At 40.2% G+C, this 23,756-nt stretch overlaps 1 protein-coding gene across 2 annotated transcripts in view; it reads right to left on the bottom strand.

Annotated features, from left to right (window-relative positions):
* The window catches only part of eif2b3 (eukaryotic translation initiation factor 2B, subunit 3 gamma), a 66,014-nt gene that overhangs the window by 17,847 nt on the left and 24,411 nt on the right, over positions 1-23,756 (bottom strand). The window contains exons 1-5 of one of the 2 annotated variants that reach the window (XM_058066438.1): positions 12,738-13,047; positions 12,455-12,620; positions 10,196-10,353; positions 5,134-5,293; positions 4,853-4,964 (exon numbers count right to left, since the gene is read on the bottom strand). In XM_058066438.1, coding sequence (XP_057922421.1) covers positions 4,853-4,964; positions 5,134-5,293; positions 10,196-10,353; positions 12,455-12,602 — 578 coding nt within the window. In that variant the 5' untranslated portion in view covers positions 12,603-12,620; positions 12,738-13,047. Of the gene's footprint in view, positions 1-4,852; positions 4,965-5,133; positions 5,294-10,195; positions 10,354-12,454; positions 12,621-12,737; positions 13,048-23,756 lie in introns of those variants that run through there. The other variant, XM_058066437.1, reaches the window with a different exon arrangement.

Genomic DNA, 23,756 nt, shown 5'->3' with positions numbered 1-23,756 from the left:
TACAACAGATAGCACAAACCAACTGCTAACATTTTCCAAGACACTGTAGTTAATATATTTACATTTTTTTTGGTTGGAAGCTATTGATTTGAAAGGTCTGTGTCCTATTACCGCCAAACAATCATGCAACATTGACAAAATGAAAAGCAGACATGGCGGTTCACTGTTCACAGTGATGCTTTGACACGAAAACGTTGATTTTGATTTACAAACAGAACCAAAGAATGCCTGGCAAGTCGAAACTCTTTAAGATGACTGATGTGCTATGTCCGCAAACTTGACTGGTAGTCTGAGATCTGAGCATTACTACTAATTACGCCGGAAGGCTGGAAAATATTTGTGCTGACAACGTTTTTTTTCCAATAGTAGTCTCCAGATATCTCTGATAAACAGACTTAGTAGACAAGTTAGTAGACTTAGTAGATGTCACAAGCGTTTGCAGCATGGATGGGCAGAACCAATCAATTGAACATTAACAAATCTGTCTAATCATTAAGAAATTTAATTGATTAATTGCATGCTCAACTAAAATGGAGCGCACTCTCTGACTCACTTGTCCTCATACAGTAGAGCCCTGCTTTTCACAGGGTTGCATTCCACGTCGACCCGTTCATGAAATGTCTCTCCTTGACCCTTGGCTGACTCCTTCTCCTCTAAACCCCCCTGGTAGGTTGACATTTTGTTCCAATTTGGAATCGACATTTGCAGTAAAAGTGACTGTGACTGGAATTATCACATTAAATTCACCTCTGGAACCCTGTCTCTTCAATTGCCATTGTTCACTAGCGACAGAAGCTAACAACCCAGGTTTAAGCCCTAAATAAATAAATATGCTTCACACATGCACAAAATGCATAAAATGCACAGGTAGTCAATGCTAATGAATAATAACGGTCAATAGAATAGCTGAATCGGGGTCTGCATGTTGCTGGGTCGCACCGTCTGCGTCAAAGTGAGTAGGGAACTGAAAACATACCTACTGTATGTTCTATTGCCGATTCTACAAATGATTACTAAAAAGACATAAAAAGGTAGAAACAAACTTTTTTTCTGATGAAAAACTGGAGTCTAACCTTTCTTTTGGTAGGTTCCTTGTTTATAAAGCCATAGAACACAATATTCTGTGTCAAAATCATGTTGTCTTTAGGAAAATGGCTGGGGTTGAACAAGTTATGGTATGCTCATTTATATATTTTATATGCATTTCAAATAGTCTATCTCCATATCTAAATACAACTGTAAAATTTGAAAAAAAAATTGTGTTATTCATTTTTGGAAAGTGGCACAGCATCTCTCGTATTGGTTAATGTTTAGCTGATTCAGTTATTACACAAAAATTAGCACCATTTTTTTTTAACAGAACTCACTGACAAAAACCTTCCTCAATTTGACAAGTTGAACTCAGGAGGATTGCTCGGTCGCACATATTTTACAACAAGATGCCATCAATCAAACGGCGTGTGTTCCTCTGTGTGACGGTATTTTTCAAAAGCATAAAACCACATGTGTGCACACAAATACAAAGACCTACTCTATGGGTGTCTTCAATGTATTTATTCATAAGACATTAGCCAGGTGTGTTGTGGGCTCGGAACTATGGACACTCTGTGACATCGCTGTTCAGACAGACAGGCAGGGTGTGTGTATGCGGGACACTAAGAACAGGTGTTCTTATGGGGAGGTATGATGACAAACACCATCGACAAAGAATGTGGTCCAAGAAGTCAAACACTGATCTTCAGTCCCGGTATAAAAATTCTGAATATAAGAAAAATATGTCATGCAGCCACATGTCTTGCGGTCGCTTGAGTGTGACAGGAGCTGCTGTCAGGAAAAAGCAGGTATTTTGTCCCTCGACAGGAACATATGAGTCAAGCTTTGGATTAATGACAAACAACTGAAGTTCTCCTGCAATTCTCAGCAGGAGAGAGGAGCCACAGCTCACTCACTTGCTCTAAAACACACAGCATGATGTATAGTTTTGTTGTAAGTAGAACTGCATGGTGGATGATGATTCAGACACTGCGGAATGACTGTTAATACCCTCATTAGTTAGGTTTTCTGTACTGAGCCAACATGGCTATTCATGATATTCAGTTATTCTTTACAAAATAAAAATTCCTGCGATTCCCCTAATGCTGAGATATTTTAATGGATTTCATTTTGAATCTCATATCTGAAGCAGCTTAAACCACACATGGCCCACTGCTGGTGTAACACGGATATTCTGGCATGCTGATGATCCGGAAACTGAGATAGATCTTTCCCTGTGTAACTTAATGAAATAAACATGTATAAAAAGGTTGAGGGCCAAGTGAGGGAAATAAAAAATGGCAGGCCGGCTGACATGGTTGCCAACTCTAACATTTTAGCAATCAAGCCTCCTCATTCCTGAATCATCTAATTTCATTCATTCATTCAAACATATACATTTAAAACCACACAAATACAATTGGATATATAAATTGCACCATTAGAAGGGATGATACATCATAATTTTCCATGTACATATGAAGTACATAAAGCATAGTTATTGCATTGACTCAATTCCGCCCTTCACTTTTTTATTGGAAGGTACAGCCTGTGAGCTGATTAGGTTTTTGTTTAGTGTCTTCTGCCCTCATTGGAAACAGATGCACACATCCAGAATTTTTAAAGGTCAGTGCACTGATGCACGGAGGCGCTCAACAACATGAACTGAATATATCAACTTGCCCTGTAAGTGTTTATAATACAATTTGAGAAACACAACCAAAAAAAATCGTTTTTGTCAGAAAAAACAGTTGCACTCATGAGAATGCAGGGCTCTACATTAAAAACAAAAATGACTTGCCCATGGGGAATCCTTAAGGTGAGAACTACTTGCCCGAACTTGCCCCATGTAAAATGAAAAGACTGCCATAATGATATCATATATCAATATATGCTGATAATTCATCAGATAAAAGTACTGATGCATTGTATTTGGAGGAATGTCTGAAAAATTGTGGAGATGTATGTTAACATGGCATGCCATACTACCTTACACATGGTAGTCATAGTAAGCAGTGATATTTAAGTTGTGCACCACAATAAAACATTATTGAATAGACACATTTGTGTACTAGTAAAGTGTTTTTAATCCAGAAAAAAATGCTCAATGGTCAAAGAATAATTTGTGAAGCAAAGGTTATAAAAATACACAGAGGAATGGAAGCGCTAGATTTTGTAGCTTGTGCAAAATCAGCACTTGGTATTAGATCTAATCGGTGGTGTTTCATTGTGACCACTTCAAATTGTCAATGTCAAAGCAATGTGATTCACTCAGCTGTGCCATCATTTGATTTGCTGCCGCTAATAAAATACTTGTTTAGGAGGCACTGGTTCATCACTTTTTGGTCTTTTCCTTCAGAAGTTCAGAAGAATTAGACCATGTTGGCAGGGACGCCATGATAGATGTTTTCCTAGTCAAACCATCGCTGATTGGTTGATCGCGAACAAGAATGGGTGTGGGTAAAACACGGACTGTGGATTGCTGACCCCGGTCTAAATAAACGATTCTGATTGGTCCATTTCAAGATTTGCAAGGATTGGTTTGCAAATTACCACCGGAATTACGCAGTCCGTGTTTTACCAACACCTAACAAGAACCGCTTTTAAAAAAAAACTATTTGCAGTATGGCATGCCAAAGTGCATTTGCCCGATGGGAATATCACTGATTGGATTTACTTGCCCAAATTTTGTTTTAACTTGCCCCGGGCCATCGGTACATCATTATTGTCGAGCCCTGGAATGTAATAGGTAAACGCAGTCAATGCAGTAAGATAATGGACTTGAACGTTTTTACTCATATTTAATCAAAACAGATGTATCCAATATTTTACTACTATTTCTCTAATACAATAACTATTATTGATAAAAGAAGCCAAGACAAACGAAGTAGAGTGAATTACTTTCCTCCAACCAGCAGCGGTGCTGTTGATTCAGTCTCAAGTAGTTTGCTGTCTAAAGAAACACAACCATGATGGCAGTTAATGTCATACATGGCATTTAATGTGGAATTACCGATTACCGATTGTGTAACAAATATGTGCACATTATCTCTAAAAGTGAGTGATTGTTTATTAACATGCAAAAATCTTGATGATGAGTGAGCTCATTGATATGTATGCACTTTTAAAAGGGCAGTGGCTTGATGGAAACAGACGTGTTAAACGGTTCGACTACATTCCAACGCGTGGCGTAGTCATCCAGAACTCTAGAATTGATTTTGTGATCATCTTACACCAAAATACCTGTTTCATTTTTATATTTTCCCCTTACAATGGTTTGACATGTACTGTACTTGTATGTATGATTGATTGGAGGCTTTAAGACATGTTTACCTAACATTACAAAATTTTTGATGGATGTGTGTGTGTGGTTCGGGAGCATTTCTGTGTAGATTATGTGAAAGAAATGATCAGGCATGCACTATTTGTGTGTTTGCGTCTGTGTGTGTGTGAGAGGGCAGTGGCTAAAGATTTCTCAGTGCAAGAAAGCTTGCAAGCAGCTGCTCTGGCCCCCCTCTCATTTGCCAGAATTTACAGTGGCTTTGGCTCCATGAAGTATTTACGAGCTCCCAAAACACCGCTCTCGCGCATACATGCATTTTAGGATGAGGAAATGAAAACCTACCTCGAGTTCCCTTCCTGTAACAAATATCCCACACACTAGGTACAGAAACGTTACCCAAAACCCTGATTAGAAACAAAAACATCTGGTCTCCTATTGAAGAGGAATGCAGTAATGCAAAGTGTATGTGCTATATATTTACATTACCCAGCCATAAGGGACAGGTTCAGGTACTTACCCTATTAATATCTTACTTACTTTTTCAAGATGGACTTCCTAATTGATAGACCGTCTTCCAGATCCACCTCATTGGCCATAAACAACAGCCTCTTCCCTGAATGGTCCACACCCACAAAATCCCGCTGCTCAGCTGTACAGAAACATATAATCATGAAGCTTTAAAAATACCAATTTTACATGCCAAGTGAATTAAAACAATTAATTTAAAAGTCAATTCAACACCTACAGCATAGGGACAAAGCTAAGCCTGAGGATGATGTCAATTGAGTGTCTGCATCACCGAAGCATTTTGAAGTTACCTGTTTTCTTTTTGCCCTTCTGGCCTGGGACCGTCTCTGTGAATTCATGGGCTTTGCTCATTAGCATGGCCAGCGTTGCATCATGGGCTCTGAACAGATCAACCACCTCATGAAGAGCCACATCGGTTATCAGATCACAGCTCAACACCAGAATGTCCGTCTTAAGTGGAGGGATGACAAGAGAGGAAAATAAGTTTTCTATACTACTACTACTATATTACCAGCAGACAGTTTCAACAAATTTAACAAAATCTGATTTCTACACCTAAAAAAGTAATGCAGATTGCTTTGGGGCCTAGCGACAAAATATCAGTGAATTATGTTGAGTATCTTAGCTACTCAGTGATATGTAAACTAAAGTATGCTTAAACAGTGTATCAATATCCCACTTGTGAACTCCATTAAGATATCGCTTACAGTGCATCGGAGAGCATCAGTCATTTGAACAGGCCTCCACTGACATCACGTCTGAATGTGCACGAGTACGTGATGGAACTTGTGCATGTGTGCCCACACTTGAGTCTCCATTGGTAGTAACTATTTGTCTGTGCAGTGATGCGGGCTGTCAGCATGAGGGCTAATCCTAGCATTAGTAGCCACCGCCTTATTGATGGAGATATCGCTACTCTGTCTACAATGGAGGAAGGCCTTAGATTTGAAGTGGCCATGATGATGTCACTGCATCAATAAGTTAGTCCTACTTATTAAGCTGCATAATTCTATCAACGTGAAGCTAAATTATTATTGTTAAAAAAAACTAACTAAATTAATACTTAAGTGTTTTGTCATAATGTGCACTACAGTGAGGGGGCAGTATCAGTGTGAGTGATGGAAGGGTATCGATGGGGTCAACAGTCATGTAGTTGACCTGGTGGCAACTTATAGCATGGCCTGGTCTGGACGTGGCGACAGGAAGCTGCCACAGCAAAGCTGCAGGCGTCTGCAGGAGATCTACTGACACGGCGACCCAAAGACCTTTCAACTCTCCTCTCTGTCTAAGACACAGGAAGGCTGGAATACATGCGCTAAGACGGAACACACACATGCACACTCACGCAGGCGACGGCGGAGTGGAGTCAGCTGGAGAGACAGAGACACTTTGGCCTTTCAACAGCCACAATTTCTGGACAGGTCAGGACCACACACATGCTGCCACACACAAACAGTCGCAGTGTCTTTTTTTGAAAATTGCTTTCTCAATAAAAGCTTTTCTTACAGGACTCCCATCAATACAATATATTCTGTATCCAACATCATATTTGAACGTCTATCCGGATGTTCCAATGATGGCGAGGAGGTGGTCTATCGATTACATCAGCAAACTCAGCATCACACATGCAGTCAGGACTTGTGTCATGTGACGACTTTACAGAATGTCGGAAATCACAGAACTATTCAACACTACCCACAACTGAGCATTTTAAAGGATCTGGTACTACAGCCACAGTACAAAGCAATGTCGTGTTTATTGCTCTCTTTTTGATTCAGGTTTCATTTAACACGTCTATTTACTGCTTTTTGTATGTCCTCCCTGTGTTTTGTATACAGTGTAAGTAACTTTAGTGTTCATTTATGTACACGTTCTGTCACAAAACTAAATTTAACTTGCGTGTCATCGGAACGAAACTCATTCATAACCCGTGGACCACCTTTATTGTTCACATTCCGTGTGGGTTACACAACATGGTTCTGATATCTTTCACTATATTAGACCATGAAAATGCAGTAACGCTGCTGTTGTTGACGGAAGTAGCGTTGACAGAGGTGGGCTATATGAAATCAATACGCCTAGGGTCTTGAGACACATGCTAACTCGCAAACTAGAGAGCTAGCGACCTAAACGGTAGCCTTCAAGTTATTTCCTTTAAACTTAAAATAGCCAAAAACCTACCACTTCCACACAGATAGGGAGGATAACTATTAACAGTTATTTAACCTTTAACATGAACATTAATCAAACGTAATAATTTTTTCTGGGTACATGATACCATACAGCATCCATATCAAACTTGTGCGGGCCACACTAACATTAAACTTTCATATCAAGGCGGGGGCCTCAAACTAGTGTCCTGCGGGCCACATTTGGCCCGCGGGCCGCATGTTTGAGACCCCTGTTTTAAATCATCAGAATATTACATGCAATCATCAATCTACTTGCTAATGTATGATCATGAATATACAACCACTCAACCTTAGAGTTTTTTGTAGAGGGCTTCATTGTCAAAATATGGAGGTCTGCCTAGAGGCGGTTAATTTTTTAAGGTGCTGCAAGACAGCCATGAGTGATAGCTATGAAGGGTCGTCATCATTTGGGCAAAGCACTCTTCGTATGCAAATCAGTTTGTGTTTGTGAAAAAATACACATTTGTTTGTTAAAAATCATGAAAATGCAGTTTTAGAAATCCCTACAGGTTTGTTCAGGACATGTTTATCATTCAGACATTCAGGTGCCATTCTTGACCAAATGTCTCTCTCTCTCTTCACCTTTTGTCATGCGACTTGAAGGTCGACAAACATTTGTAGACCACAACCTGAGTCCGCCTGGATACACTCAGGTTTGCCAGGTGATTAAAACCGAGTGATAATAAAAATGTCCAAGAGGCTTTGAGCATACAAAGCTCGGAAAGTGCACAATAAGTACACCTTTCACTCTTTGGGCTTAACGTGAAAGACCATAGCAACATTCAGACACAGGCATCCACCTTTGTGAGAATTCACAAGTCAAAATAAAATAGACTGCTTGTAATCTCTCTTTTCAAGGACTACAACGTCTCCAATGCCCAAGAGTGCAGATGGATTCTTGTAAGTATTATGTTTGATAGGTTACACAAAATCCCACCATAGAAGGTTGTTAGTTTAAGGGGATGTGAGTATGTGTATCTATTCTGTACTCATGCACCGGACTGACAGTTTGAATGATTCGGCTGCTGGGATTTGGCAGGCCATGGTTATGCTCCCTCACTCATCACCCTCCAGTGTGAGAGCGTGTGTAACTCAATGCCTCTAATCTAGCTGGCTGCTCAAAGGATTACCGACTCCAATATCCTCAACGGGAACGTGAGGGAACTTGTCCCACTGGAGTGTGCATGTGTGCGGTTACACTATGGGTTAAGTAAAGGACTCCTGGGCGAGGGGAATAAAAAGAATCTCCATGATTCCATACAAATGCCAGAGGGGGGAGAACATTAAACTTGTCAAAACGCATCGTTTTCAAGTGTTACAATTTAGACATCTTTATACATAAGAGAAAACTCAAACAGTTGTTTGACAGTTAAGAATAGAGGAAGACAAGAAATTTGACAATCAGACAGAATTTGATCAATCTAACACTTGTATCCGTGAGATTAGTTTGTGTCGATACAAAATATCTTGAAAAGAAGAATGAGTTTCACTGCTGTGGAGTAACCAGCAGAGGGCATGATTAATTTAGACCCACTCAATTTACTGTTTAAACCGGTGGTTCACAAACAATGTAAGACAGTGAGCCTCTCCTTAGAGGCCTCCCCGACTGGGGCCTATGTTGTGAGTTTTCTGCACTCCTTCTGCTCTCGACCAAGGAACAAATAACATTTACAGCTGAATACCCAGCATAGTGGCTTTAAAAATATGTACTTTCTTTATTTTTCTCAAGCTGCTGCACATCCCTTAAGTCTTCGAGCCCACCTCACATGTTGCAAATCCCTAGCCTAAACAGAATGTCATGAAAATCGCATAATTTAACTTAAAAGGGACTGTTTGCAAATGTTCAAGAAAAAGTCTACTTTTTGAGGATGAAAAATGAACACATATTTATTTCCCTTTTCTGTGCATTGTAATGAGAGAAAACATGTTCGTATGATCCGGCCAACATTGCACATATTGGGATCTCTTTTGATGCTTTAGCCCAAACAAAAGACACCAACAGTGTTCCATTTACATAACTGACCTGTGTATTAACCAAGCTACAGCGATATTGTTATTGTAGCAGCTAACACAAAAAACGATATTTAACTGGCGGAGTAACACAAAGCCTTGTGTCACTCACAGACAACAGACGTACGAATGGATGCTACTGGCTCTCAATTTCGCGAGGAAGACTCTCAGCCAGCCCAATGAGAGCAGACATCGTAAGCGTCGTGCTGTTTCTACGCTGCTATTGTTGACGGAAGTAGCGTTGACAGAAGTGGGCAAATATATGAAATCAATACGCCTAAAAAGGAAGTTTTGGTAATGTTTTAAATCATCAGAATATTACATGCAATCATCAATCTACTTGCTAATGCATGATCATGTACATAAAACCACTCAACCTTAGAGTTTTTTTGTAGAGGGCTTCATTGTCAAAATACAGAGGTCTGCCTAGAGGGGGTTGATTTTTGAGGGTGCTGCAAGACAGCCATGAGTGATAGCTATGAAGGGCCGTCATCATTTGGGCAAACCACTCTTCGTATGCAAATTAGTTTGTGTTTGTGAAAAATACACATTTGTTTGTTCAATCTGCTCTTTTTTTTTACCAGAAGGGATCACAGCGTATTGCATGACTGTTTTAAATATATTATTTGTTATATTATTTGGCCAAATTTTTTTGTAATTTTTATTTGTTGAGCAGGTATCGTCTGGTTGGAAATGACACAAAAAAGTGCCTTCAGCTAAAACAAAGAGCTCTAAACTTTACACTACCTCATACTAACACATCATCTTTGCCACAGGAGGTACGTTTGAGGAGCCTACATAGCCCAAACACAAGTGGTGTACAGATGTGCTCCACTACAGGATGAGAATAAATAAGTGAGCTGGCAAAGTACTGCATCTAAACTCTGACCTCATCTGTTTAGAGAATTGGATGAAGGGATGGGTAACAGAATCAGCAAGTAGGATACGGCGGTGTGGAAACTGACATTGAGGGGTCGGGTATACCATGTCAGCATACGCAGCGTGCATGTGTGTGTTTATTTCCATTGCCTGTGAATATTGTCATAGATGTTTATAGTTATTTGTATTTATGTACTCTGTCGTTATGTCTCATATGGCGAATTACTTCAAACATCATGTAATTCATGGAATGAATGTGTATGCATCACACCTTGATCTTCTGCTGGATGTGTCGGAGAGCGTCGGCTGTGCCCATGTCGCCATCTTCCTGGATACAGACGACATCGAGTTTCATCTTTACCTCCAGCTTCAGTTTCGGGTCTATGCTCATCATCTTCTGGACCTCCTTGGTGGTGATCACAATCACCTCTAAAGTCAAAGCACAACACAAACATGAATATCGATGTGAAGTACAGTAAACCTCGGATATATCGGACTCTGATTTTTTATAACAGATTTCGCCTATTTCAGACAAAATCTAACCCTATCGTGGCGCTCCGATTCGCCGAATCGTGACAGGCCGCTATACGACGTAATTTGCAGCGTTTGCAGCGTTGCCTGCGCGTCCAGGTACAGAGTCAAGGAAGTGCCTTTTTATAACGGATAAAATCCGATTTACACATATACCGGATATAAATCCGATATATGCGTAAAACTGACATTTTCCGGTATACGCATATAACGGATTTCGCTTATATGAGACAAAACCAGTGGGAACAATTGAATCCGATATATCCGAGTATTACTGTATATGAAAATGTATTTTTTTGGGAAGCATGACACACAAAAATGTATTCTATTGAACATAACAGGGCTGCAGAAAAACAGTAGGGAAAAAAACCCATCTTGATTCACACTAACATGCTATCTAATTTCAAAATAATGCGAGCCAATCACAGGGCACATATAGACAAACAACCATTCACACTCACATTCATACCTATGGACAATTCGGAGTCGCCAATTAACCTAGCATGTTTTTGGAATGTGGGAGGAAACGGGACCACCCGGCAAAAACCCATGCATGCATGGGGAGAACAGAGATGTCCAAGCGGAGAGTTTGAACCCCAACTCCTGCCTGTGTGGCCAACATGCTAACCACCCCGCCACTGTAGGGCCTAGGTGTTAGATATATGTCTTACATTGAAGTTTTACCCATTTTAACAACAGTGCAACCTCTAAGGTCCGCAATCTAATCTACGTACAGTCTGCACAAAAAGGCAGAAGCATGTACAATTACACAACCACTGCAATGAAGTTAAGATTGCTCATGTCAGATGGCTATTAGATTATGGCACATTTAAACCCCTGAATTAAGTTTCACTTCGAGAGATAATAACATGACCAGACCTCTTTAATGCGTCTTGGAATTGCTGCCTTATCTGTTTAAAATGGTTTGTGTAATGCGTTTGCTCACTCGCTGTGTTAGCCCAGTAAAACTAAATTGCAGGCCTTTGGCTAACTGGCTGCACACAGTAAAAACTGCTGCCCACACATGGTGATTATATATAGAAACTTACTTTTATTTAGGGCAGTGAGGAGCAAACAGCTTTTTTACAATGACCAGCCCTGTTTACTGGCAGGAACAGTGTACTGCAACAAATCCCTTTATAAGCCCAGAGTTTCTGGATCGACTGCTTGTCGCAACACAAAAGGCCAAAACTCTGGAGCGTAACTGGAGTCAGGAAACAAACAAACGCACATACACTCACACCTGACAATCGCTGATGAAGTGCTGGTGAAAATAACACCAGAATTGCAGCTTCATTGTAAGCTTGGAGAGCCAAAATAAATAATAATAATATGTAATATCCAAGAAGCAAACAGGATGAGGTAGACTAGATTTTACATCGTTGCGTTTTATTTTAAGCAAGATATCTATATGGTCATCTTTACACCAATATAGTCAACATAAGGTATTTAAGACAAAGATAGGACTTGTGCTTGTGTATGTTGCTATAAATGTGTTCCTCTGGGAGCAGAGTGAGTGGCGGACAGGAAGTGACACAAAGGGTTCAGAGGTGAGTTTCAGCTTGGTAGGTTATGGGGATTATTGTGCCCGTTAGATAATACAAACCTGCTTTTATTTCGATGCAGACCTACCAACATGTACACATGTATAATACTCAACTCTGGAATATATTTGTTACATTTTCCTGGTTTCAATTTCAAGTTCAGTCCGTAAAGTACAGATGAATAAAAATAAATATTATCAAATTCTCTAGTATTTCAAATCAGGGGGCACTGAAAATCTGTCCCTCAAGAGGGGCCATGACAGAATTGAGAAGTACTGGTTTACCACAAGAATACTACATTATAACAACATTTATAGGTCGGAAAAGTGGAAAAAGACAAATAATATATTTTTCAAAAACCATAATATAGAGTTAAGCCGCAAAATTTGGACTGCTAAGTGGTGAGGGATGACTGTAGCCACCATAGCAAAGGAAGCAAGAGTAAAAGTTCTCACCTTCAAAGCCTACCCTCTCCAACAGGTTTAGGGGGTACCACATGAGGGGCTTGTTGCCAACCGGCAGCATCGCTTTGGGGGTGTTGTAGGTCAGATCGGTCATCCGAGAGCCCCCACCGGCTGCCATCAACACTGCCTGCAGCTCCATTATATCTGCTGGCAATGGCTGAAATACATCAATTTTATTAACTCACTTTAACATGTTTTTAAAAAAAATCAACATTCAGAGCAAATAAGTTAAGTATCAGTTTTGCTGATAGCAAAACCACAAACATGTGTTTACCTTTTAGTGACTCCTAAATCCCCGATGAGCTGTCAGCAGACTGAAGAGATGGCGCACACATGTAAGTACAAGTGGCTGCTGTGAGGAGTTGTTAGCCTTTGGCTAACAGTTAGCAAGGCAGCATGAAGCAACGGAGCTGCTGCCGCATCCGTGGAAATGTGTCTAAATGTCTAAAACTAACACGCTTTAGTAAGGTTAAATACGACACACTGAGAGAAAAGATATGAAGATAAAACCAGACCACGAAACAGCACAACACGTCTTCTGCTGACAGGTTGGTTTCATTATAATATGTCCGACTGGGAAACTAGTCCGCTGACAAATTGTTCCGCTTAGAGCAGCAGCAGAAACGCGAGTAAAAAAACAAAACAAATGAAATCGCCACTACAAGAGTAGTCTATGATAATACAAATATTCTGAATATTAAATTGTAATCATAGAAATTACTTAAAATAATTTTTCTTTCAATCAAATCTGTATGTTTGTAAATATAAATAGAGCCTGTGGTAACAAACTACAGAAAAAAATATTATTATTATAAACTTTGCCTATTATAATGAAAATATATAAATAAATAATATCCTCCACAAATCCTCCCTTGACCCACCTTGTGTGACTTTGGACTTGAACGTCTGAGATCTGTTCCTTAAGAGAGGTTACTTGTTGTTTGGACTGTTTTGGACTTAATGTACCTTTGGAAAGCTGCATTAATTTTGGACACGCTGTGCATCCATGTGGCGCCCTCATGTCCGGCTTCTGAGCTCCACCGCACCAACGGCGCCTCTGACAAAGTGCGTCCGACAATGAGCGCTATCCCTCGGGCAGGCAAGGTTGCCACACGCCCGGCTTCTCCTGAGCTCCACCGCACTAGTGATGCTATGTTACCACTCTGAGTCTGGGTCTCCAGCCAGTAGATCATAAGCTGCCTGTAGCTCCTAAACTTAGCTCCTTATTCATTTATTATCAACTCCTATACCTACTATATTAGAAAGTGGGGTTCGTACGTAATTAGGAACCAATTAAAACAGACCATTTTGGCTGGAAGCACAAACCCAAGAAAAGCCGGAATAGGTACAGATTCTGTAAGATCTAAAAAGTTTTCTGTGCAGGTTATTGTGTGTAGCTGCTCTATAGGAGTCCACAACTCAATAGAAAGGGTTGAACAATGACCATAGTAGGTCCCTTTTAAGATTTCAACTGTTAAAACAAAATGTATTCATTACTAATAAAGCATCTTATTGTCAAGATGTTGATGTATAGATAGCGTAGCACATTTTATATTGACGTACACTGAATTGCTTTTAGCTTTTTTAATGCACAAAATGAATCAAAATGGCCTTTTTTTGGTACACAGGCTTTGGTAGAAAACGTCTGGACACGTCTGGCTTAGGTTTTGTGAAAAGTAACAATAAAAAAGGCTGCCTTTAAACAGTCTATGTGAGGTGCATGAAAAATATGATTGATAACCTGATGGAGATTTCTCATCATGGAGAAATAAAGACCTGACATTTTTGCATGCTGTCAACATGCAGCTAATTTGTCAATCGGATACACCAGTCCAAGCCAACACACAGTGCACTGAGAAGCAGAGGGAGAGACAAGCGTGCACGTCTGGACACATAATGACTTGTAATGGAGCCTTAAGATTTCCTTCGCCTCTCCTCCTCTCCTGCTTGGCCCTGCTGCAGCATCTTGTAAATCATTCTCAATTCAGTGAAACAAGCCAGTTGGATTAGCTCACTTCAGATCATAAACATTTTCAGTCCAGACCACCCAGGGAGTGTGCAGAGCTGCGGCAAGAGTGTTCGGCTGCACAAACACGACCAAATGTGGTCTTGCACATTGCATGTTTGCAAACTCATATATTGCATTATGTACATGTGTTCGTGTATGTGTTTGCCAGTGCGGCGTGGGTCCTCACCGCTGCCGTGGAGACCAAAAAAAAAGGCCCAGTGTCAGAGAATAACACACGCGCACATAAAACCAGATAATAAAGATGTCTTATGCTTGTTGGCAAACAGCACTACACACGTTTATTTAGTGCAAAAAGACATTCCTTTTTAGAGATCTGACCATTTAAACTGCCTTTAATTACTGTTAAATGTATTATCCACACAACCGCAGTGTTGCACAACCGTCTTTGTGTTTTTCCACAATAAAAATCATTTTGTTGCACAAGAGGGAAAGCAGATTTGATCAACACCACTTCTTATAAACCAGCAAAAGGTGCACTGTGTTTCCATGATTTAACAGTTCTCATTACAAGACAAGGCCTGTATCATAACCTGGAAGTATCAAGGATGGATTTTGAAAAGGGGGAATGTTTGGCCGGCTCCTCATACACATTTAACCTGTGAGCACTTTTATTTCTCTAGAGGAATTGAGTTGCAGCTCCTAAGCAATACTGACATGCCATTACCTTAAATCATGATTGTTGTATATTGAAAGGATCCAACAAGGCCGGATTACCCAAACTGTTCTGTAGGTGAGTCAGCGTGGGCAAAATTCAAGTGCTCCTTTTTCATGACATTCTGCAAACTACCACTGAGCTCACTTATCAACCAACATGGCGTCGATAGTGTGGGACAATGAGGCAAAAAACCCAATTGAGCTTCAACACCTGAAACACCAGCATCGCTACAATCCCCAGGGCTTGTTGTTATGTTGTAATGTTTGAAAATGACAAAAAAAAAAACAAACGTTGCCAGGGACCACTCAAGGGCGAATGAGATCTGTGTTTTCATCATGGAAATGATGGCGCTGGATGACCAGCGTAAACCCCTTGGAGCCGTGGTTTGTACTTTTTGTTTTTTTTGTATAGTAGTGATGTCAAATCCATTTTTGCCTCCAGGTGTGCACAAACTACAGTTAATGGACAACTGCCCTTTGTGGAATTTCGCCCATCATCCACAATCCTTATGTGACACATGAGCACACGTTCTACATAGAGAAAAACAGGTAGCACGAGGGAGCTAACAATCCTCTATAAAATCTTCATTCATTTTCTACTGCTTATCCTCACAAGGGTCGCCGGGGGTGCTGGAGCCTATCCCAGCTGTCTTTGGGCGAGAGGCGGGGTACACCCCGGACTGGTCGCCAGCCAATCACTGGGCACATATAGACAAACAACCATTCACACTCACATTCATACCTATGGACAATTTGGAGTGACCAATTAACCTAGCAGGTTTTTGGAATGTGGGAGGAAACCGGAGTACCCGGAGAAAACCCACGCATACACGGGGAGAACATGTCTTTAATCTTGAAGATTTAAATTATATTTGTGTTCCGATAAAATGTGAGTGGCGATTCCCCCTAAAGTTCGGCGTTATTGTTGGTGTTTTTGTATTTCGGATACTGTTTTATAATGATCAACCTTCCCCTTCAATTGGGTATTATATTCATATGTAGACTTAAACCATGCCATCAAATTGGACCAAAAAAGATGAAGCTCAAATTCAATCAATTCATACATACATACAATACTCATTCATTCATTTTCTACCGCTTTTCCTCACGAAGAGGCGGGGTACACCCTGGTCTCCTAGCTGTGAGGTCTGCGCGCAAACCACTCAACCGCCGTGCCGCCCATACATACAATAATGATCAATAATTTATCAGCCTTGTGCACTCTGTTTGCGCTCATTCTGTGCATCTCAATTATTGTATACTGTACATCAAGCGCGAACGCTAGAATAAAAAAGTATTTAATTGATTGCAAAGCAGTATACCTTAATACTGCATTACAATGCATACAATGCATTACATGATTGCCCAGTTCGCCATTGCATCCATTCCTCAAACTTTCCTACTTTCCTGTAGAATAATGTGCAACAGTAATCTCATATTGTCTACAGATCATAACCAGCATGAATCTAAACATAACTTCACGCGCCACCATGTATGATGAACTTTCTAGAACATTCCAGGAGTTTATTGTTCAATTGTCTGACAGATTTGAAGACTGTTCGCAGCTTCATGACTCTAAGTTGTATGCCCCGTTTGACCTTGGCAAACATAAGACAATTGTGTGTGTTGTCTAACTAAGTATTGTTTTCGACATTACATTCTAAAGTTGTTGTTGATTTATGTCATCTTTTGCCCCTCCCGCCTTCGTGCCCTAATGATGGGTTGCATTCAAGTACATGAAAATGACCGTGCGTCCTTCTCCAACAATAATATTCAAGGAACCATAAAAAAATGCATGAGCATGGGGAATAGCTTTAAATGTCCCTGTGTATCTACTTAATGTATGTACATTGGCTCACACCCATTACCTCATACTTAAAACACACAAACCTGTGTTTCTATGACACAGGGTGGAAAGTACCGTATATAGCTTCTTTTGATGAAATGCTATAATTTGTAATGAAGGCTGATTATCCTTTTCAAGAAGAATACACGAGAGCAGGGGTCTCAAACACGCGGCCCACGGGCCAAATGTGGCCCACAGGACACTAGTTTGAGGCCCCCGCCTTGATATGAAAGTTTAATGTTAGTGCGGCCCGCGCAAGTTTGATATGGATGCTGTATGGTATCATGTACCCAGAAAAAATTATTACGTTTGATTAATGTTCATGTTAAAGGTTAAATAACTGTTAATAGTTATCCTCCCTATCCGTGTGGAAGTGGTAAGTTTTTGGCTATTTAAGTTTAAAGGAAATAACTTGAAGGCTACCGTTTAGGTCGCTAGCTCTCTAGTTTGCGAGTTAGCATGTGTCTCAAGACCCTACAGTTGGGCAATATGTTGTAAATAAAAAGAGTATAAATGTGACTATAGTCGTGTTTTGTCATGTCTACAGGGCTCTAATAATGCTTTGTTCATTTTAATCTGAAATAAATAATTTGTCTACCCACCAACTATATGTGGTTTCTTAAGTTTTTATTATTTGCGTTTTATTATTATTATTATTATATTTATTTATTATTGATTGATTGATTTTCTTTATTCTTGATTTGTTTATTTATTTTTCATCTTATTTTGTGCAGAAAAATAAAAATTAAGATATTTGAGAACAGTGGAATGTTTTATCAGAGCTTTTATTGTAGAAAATCGGAACCAAAGCACTGAAAAAGTTTGTATATTTTTCCGTTTTTAATAAATGCGTTTGTTTTTTTTTGGAAAACCTGATGCGGCCCAGCTTTGCCCAGACCCTAGCTCCAGTGGCCCCCAGGTAAATTGAGTTTGAGACCCCTGTACTAGAGTATGTGACAACTCCGGATGGCCCTTTTGTATCATTTTTTTCAAATTATTTTTCCACTCTTTGTTATTCCAGGTGGCGTCATGGTACATGCTTCTGCCATCCATGCTAGCCAGGGTTGCGACATGAAGGGTGTTTATGCTTTGTTTGGGTTGAGTTTATGTGCTTGGTTCTGGGTTTATTTTGGTGTTGGCATTTGTTTGGTGAAGAGTTCAGAGAAGTGCAAAATACTTCAACAAAGAGAGAGACAAATTACAATCCCCCAAACCCAAAGGGGAAAGGGCAAAATACCAAAAGTACACAAAGTGATAACATTACGACTAATCCAGTAGGGGAATTTGATACATTCCCTTTCCTTTTTGTCGTCTGAAACACGGTAATACATAAGGTTTGGTGACCATACTGTATATTTCATTTGACCGCTGATGGCTGCATTGGGGACTGTATGGAACCCCGGACTGAATCTGACACTGAATCTGTTCCTGATCCAACCGGCTTGCCACAAATTGCCACTCACATTGACTCTGGTAGACGCAGCGAAGGGCTCCTGCACCCACAGCTTGACCAGAGAGGGCTCCGTCTGTCTGAAAAAAAAAAGTTAGAACCGAAACTGATTCCTTCCTTTGTGCTGTACGGCCACCGGAGACTGAGCTGCACTGCATGGAGCTAGTGTGAGCCTACAACAGGGAATTCAATCTTGCGGAATGCTTCCGGTAGCCGCAACGGATTCAGTTTGAGCACGGGGTACGTGCAGAAGTGACAGGGCATGGGTTTGGATGATGGGAAGTCACACGGTTTTTACCGCTCGCTCATACACGCTCATGTGTGCTCCTGCTGGCTGGCCTCCACCATAACACCCTGGGCTGGACGCCAGGCAGTCGCAGGATCAATGGCTCAAAATGCATCAATTACCATCTTATTACTCAAAAATTATACTCTAATTGAAAATACTACTAGGCCTATAAGGCAGGGGTCTCAGACTCAATTTACTTGGGGGCCACTGGAGCTCGGGTCTGGGTGAGACTGGGCCGCATCAGGTCCCCCCCCCCCAAAAAAAAGCATTTATTAAAAACAAAAAAATTAAAAAAACTTCACTTTGGTTCCAATTTTCTACAAGAAAAGCTCTGATAAAACATTCCACTGTTCTCAAATATCTTACTTTTTATTTTTCTACACAAAATAAGATGAAAAATAAATAAACAAATCAAGAATAAAGAAAATCAATCAATCAGTAATAAATAAATATAATAATAATAATAAAACGGCAAATAATAAAAACTTAAGAAACCACATATAGTTGGTGGGTAGACAAATTATTTTTTTCAGATTAAAATGAACAAAGCATTATTAGAGCCCTGTAGACATGACAAAACACGACTATAGTCACATTTATACTCTTTTTATTTACAACATATTGCGCACCTGCAGGGTCTTGAGACACATGCTAACTCGCAAACGAGAGAGCTAGCGACCGAAACGGTAGCCTTCAAGTTATTTCCTTTAAACTTAAATAGCCAAAAACTTACCACTTCCACACGGATAGGGAGGATAACTATTAACAGTTATTTAACCTTTAACATGAACATTAATCAAATGTAATATTTTTTTCTGGGTACATGATACCATACAGCATCCATATCAAACTTGCGCGAGCTGCACTAACATTAAACTTTCATATCAAGGCGGGGGCCTCAAACTAGCATCCTGCGGGCCACATGTGGCCCGCGGGCCGCGTGTTTGAGACCTCTGCTATAAGGTATATTGGACTTACACAAGAAGGTCAGAGGCAAGATCATGGGCAGAAAACTCTGATGTCATCCCTATACTGTAAAGGTATCTGCATGTTCTGAACTCCTGTTTCTATGCCAGTGACCTAGCTCAGAGGATTTGTAATTCTTCAGACAATCTGGTTTATTAAACAACCAAAATCTTATTGAGCAATCGAACAATTAATCAGGTAATACAACATTTACCCATGACCAATGAAAGATTGGTTAGAAACCCAGAAGCCATATAGGCCAAAAATATTGAATTATGTTTTTGTTCAGACTCGACTAAATACTGCTTTGTATCGGGGTATTCTGAGAAATAATTAGTTCTATTAAAATGCAGCTTTGTAGTCGAGTTGACTCGCCATCAAACATCTTCAAACGTACCCACAAACCTTCCGTGTGGGTGAAATCACAAAGTGCAAGATGAAAAGAGGTCTTTACTCCTTGTTACAGGAAATGAAGGACTCAGCTATAATTTAGAAATAAAGGAATTGTCTACATCAAAAGCTCATGAAAGGGATAGATGTGTTTTTGCCACCTATAATTTTGCTGAAATTACACCAAACAGGCTTGAATAATTAGTAATGTCCCTGCTCTTTGTTAGAACCTATTTGCATTTTCAACAGGAGGACCTTGTTTAGAGAAAAGTCAGCTTAAGCTGAGCATGATGGGCTGCAACAATCAGTGAAAGAGCACCATCTACTGGAGGGTGGGGGTAGTAACTATGACGTTATTGAAGTGAAACATAACCAATCAGCTAAAACAGGGGTCTCAAACTCAATTTACTTGGGGGCCACTGAAGCTAGGGTCTGGGCGAGAATGGGCCGCATCAGATTTTCAAAAAAAAAAAAACCAAAAACGCATTTATTAAAAACAGAAAAATGAATAAACTTTGCTTTGGTTTCGATTTTCTACAAGAAAAGCTCTGATAAAACATTCCACTGTTCTCAAATATCTTACTTTTTATTTTTCCACACAAAATAAGATGAAAAATAAATAAACAAATCAAGAATAAAGAAAATCAATCAATCAGTAATAAATAAATAAATATAACAATAATAATAAAACGGCAAATAATAAAAACTTAAGAAACCACATATAGCTGGTGGGTAGACAAATTATTTTTTTCAGATTAAAATGAACAAAGCATTATTAGAGCCCTGTAGACATGACAAAACACAACTATAGTCACATTTATACTCTTTTTTATTTACAACATATTGCGCAACTGCTGGGTCTTGAGACACATGCTAACTCGCAAACTAGAGAGCTCGCGACCTAAACGGTAGCCTTCAAGTTATTTCCTTTAAACTTAAATAGCCAAATACTTACCACTTCCACACAGATAGGGAGGATAACTATTAACAGTTATTTAACCTTTAACATGAACATTAATCAAACGTAATAATTTTTTCTGGGTACATGATACCATACAGCATCCATATCAAACTTGCGCGGGACGCACTAACATTAAACTTTCATATCAAGGGGCCTCAAACTAGTGTCCTGCGGGCCACATTTGGCCCGCGGGCCGCGTGTTTGAGACCCCTGCTTTAAAGTGACAAACAAGATAATAACCACAGTTGATACTGATTATTATGATTTTTGCAACAACACACAGCCAAATGTGGCCCGCGGGCCACATGTTTGAGACCCCTGAGCTAAAAGATCCACTTCAATTGGACACAAATGTCAACAGATGAAGATGGCTGGGGGACATGTTTTTACCGAGGCTATGTCCACATGTACCACGCCCCCGTTACATATGTCGTTCTGCAAGTAGTGCAATAAACCTGAAGTAAAAAGTCATTTTAACGTCAATGCACAAGCTGATAAAAACCCTGAAGTTGGGGAAAAAAAATACTTTTGGAGTTTTGTGGAAATATACCCTTGTTTGTGTGTACACGGCCTTACTATTATTGAATGAACCCACACAATGGACCCTCCCAACATGTACACATGCACACGCAGCAAGCCGCCACGTCCTCCTATAGAGCTGAGTCAAAGCGATGCGACTGCTACTTCATTGTCAAGCCGCTTGACCCACCCACCCCCCTTTCCAAATGTCTACCGCAATCCCTGCTTGCTGGCCCCCACTCTTTTCTCCTGGTTGCCATGGGGACGGCTAACAAAGCCATCACTTTTACCAATTTCCTCAGAGACAGGTGCTGGCACAATGACTGCTTCCTCGCTTGCTGAAAGGGGAAGGGGCAAGAGGGGTGCATGGGAACTTCAGGCTGACACTCTGAGGGCCGTCCAAGTGTCCTCCTCCCCGGGTCCTGCCGAGAAAAAAAGGCTAATTTGTTGTCCCTGTTTTCCCAGGGAGGGGGGATGTAGGAGGAAAGAGGAAGGGGGTGAAAGAGACACACAGGGTCTGAGGGTGGGAGCACGGCGATGTGGAAGAGGGGTGTCAAAACAGACCGCCTAATATCGGTCTCGCTCCCTGCTTGTTGCTGCCAAATAGAAGCAAAGTCGTCTTTTTTTTCTCAGCGCGCCTTCATCTCCTCTGGCTTTCGCCTGCAACATTTCTTTGGTCACAGGGGATAATAGCAGCCATGGCATCGTGACTGAGATGTTTCAATTTAGCGTTCAAGGAGCGGTGCCCCCCCATCCAAACCCCTGCCACCCTTGTTGTGAGGTCCATGTGTCTATATTTTCATAGTAAATGACTTCTTTGTCAAATAATGGTAAACAGTTGGATTGAATTCAGGCCAGTGGCAAGTAGTAAATACTTCCAGCAAAACACATTCAACAAATGTGTTGTTGCAAAAATCATAATAATCAGTATCAGCTGTGGTTATTATCCTGTTTGACACATTAAAGCAGCGGTCTCAAACATGCGGCCCGCAGGACACTAGTTTGAGGCCCCCGCCTTGATATGAAAGTTTAATGTTAGTGCGGCCCACGCAAGTTTGATATGGATGCTGTATGGTATCATGTACCCAGAAAAAATGATTACGTTTGATTAATGTTCATGTTAAAGGTTAAATAACTGTTAATAGTTATCCTCCCCATCCGTGTGGAAGTGGTAAGTTTTTGGGTATTTAAGTTTAAAGGAAAAAACTTGAAGGCTACCATTTAGGTCGCTAGCTCTCTAGTTTGCGAGTTAGCATGTGTCTCAAGACCCTGCAGTTGCGCAATATGTTGTAAATTAAAAAAAGTATAAATGTGACTATAGTCGTGTTTTGTCATGTCTACAGGGCTCTAATAATGCTTTGTTCATTTTAATCTGAAAATAATAATTTGTAAAAAAAAAACAACTATACATATGTGGTTTCTTAAGTTTTTATTTTTTTCCGTTTATATTTATTTATTACTGATTGATTGATTTATTCCTGATTTTTTTTATTTTTCGTCTTATTTTGTGCAGAAAAATAAAAATTAAGATATTTGAGAACAGTGGAATGTTTTATCAGAGCTTTTATTGTAGAAAATCGGAACCAAAGCACTGAAAAAGTTTGTATATTTTTCTGTTTTTAATAAATACGTTTTTTTTTTTTTTTTTGGAAAACCTGATTCGGCTCAGCCTTGCCCAGACCCTAGCTCCAGTGGCCCCCAGGTAAATTGAGTTTGAGACCCCTGCATTAAAGTATTTGTATGATTGCTTCATATGCAGATGTTTTCATCAAGCCATTGTTTTGAGGGTGTCTTTCAGAGCTGTCTTCACTCAAAGGGTCCGTGTGTTGGCACAGCCACAAAGCTATTTATTAGCCCTGCGAGAAGGGAGGTCATGGGCTTTCCATTTGTGTGTACACGAGTGTCTTTGTGCATTTGAGTGTGTGCGTGTAAAGCTACTGTTGGAATGGTTCTTGCTGAAGTTTTATTGGCGGAACAAAACTTTCCAAGACAATATGCGTCTAGTGTTTGCCCTGTGGAGCTTACTTAACATGCTGTCTTCTTTCCTTCTTACTGTACATTCCACTCCGTCTATGCATCTGAACATCTTACAACCTGTCTGTCCGTTCCACAATTCACCTGCTACACTGCCCTTTGACCTGCCTAGCAGTCTGTCTGTTCATCTATCCCTCCATCCTGTACCTAATCCT

Source organism: Doryrhamphus excisus, chromosome 3, assembly GCF_030265055.1.
Source record: "Doryrhamphus excisus isolate RoL2022-K1 chromosome 3, RoL_Dexc_1.0, whole genome shotgun sequence".
Classification (NCBI taxonomy): domain Eukaryota; kingdom Metazoa; phylum Chordata; class Actinopteri; order Syngnathiformes; family Syngnathidae; genus Doryrhamphus; species Doryrhamphus excisus.
Note: the sequence above shows the minus strand (reverse complement) of the source record. Positions and strands in the feature narration are given on the sequence as shown.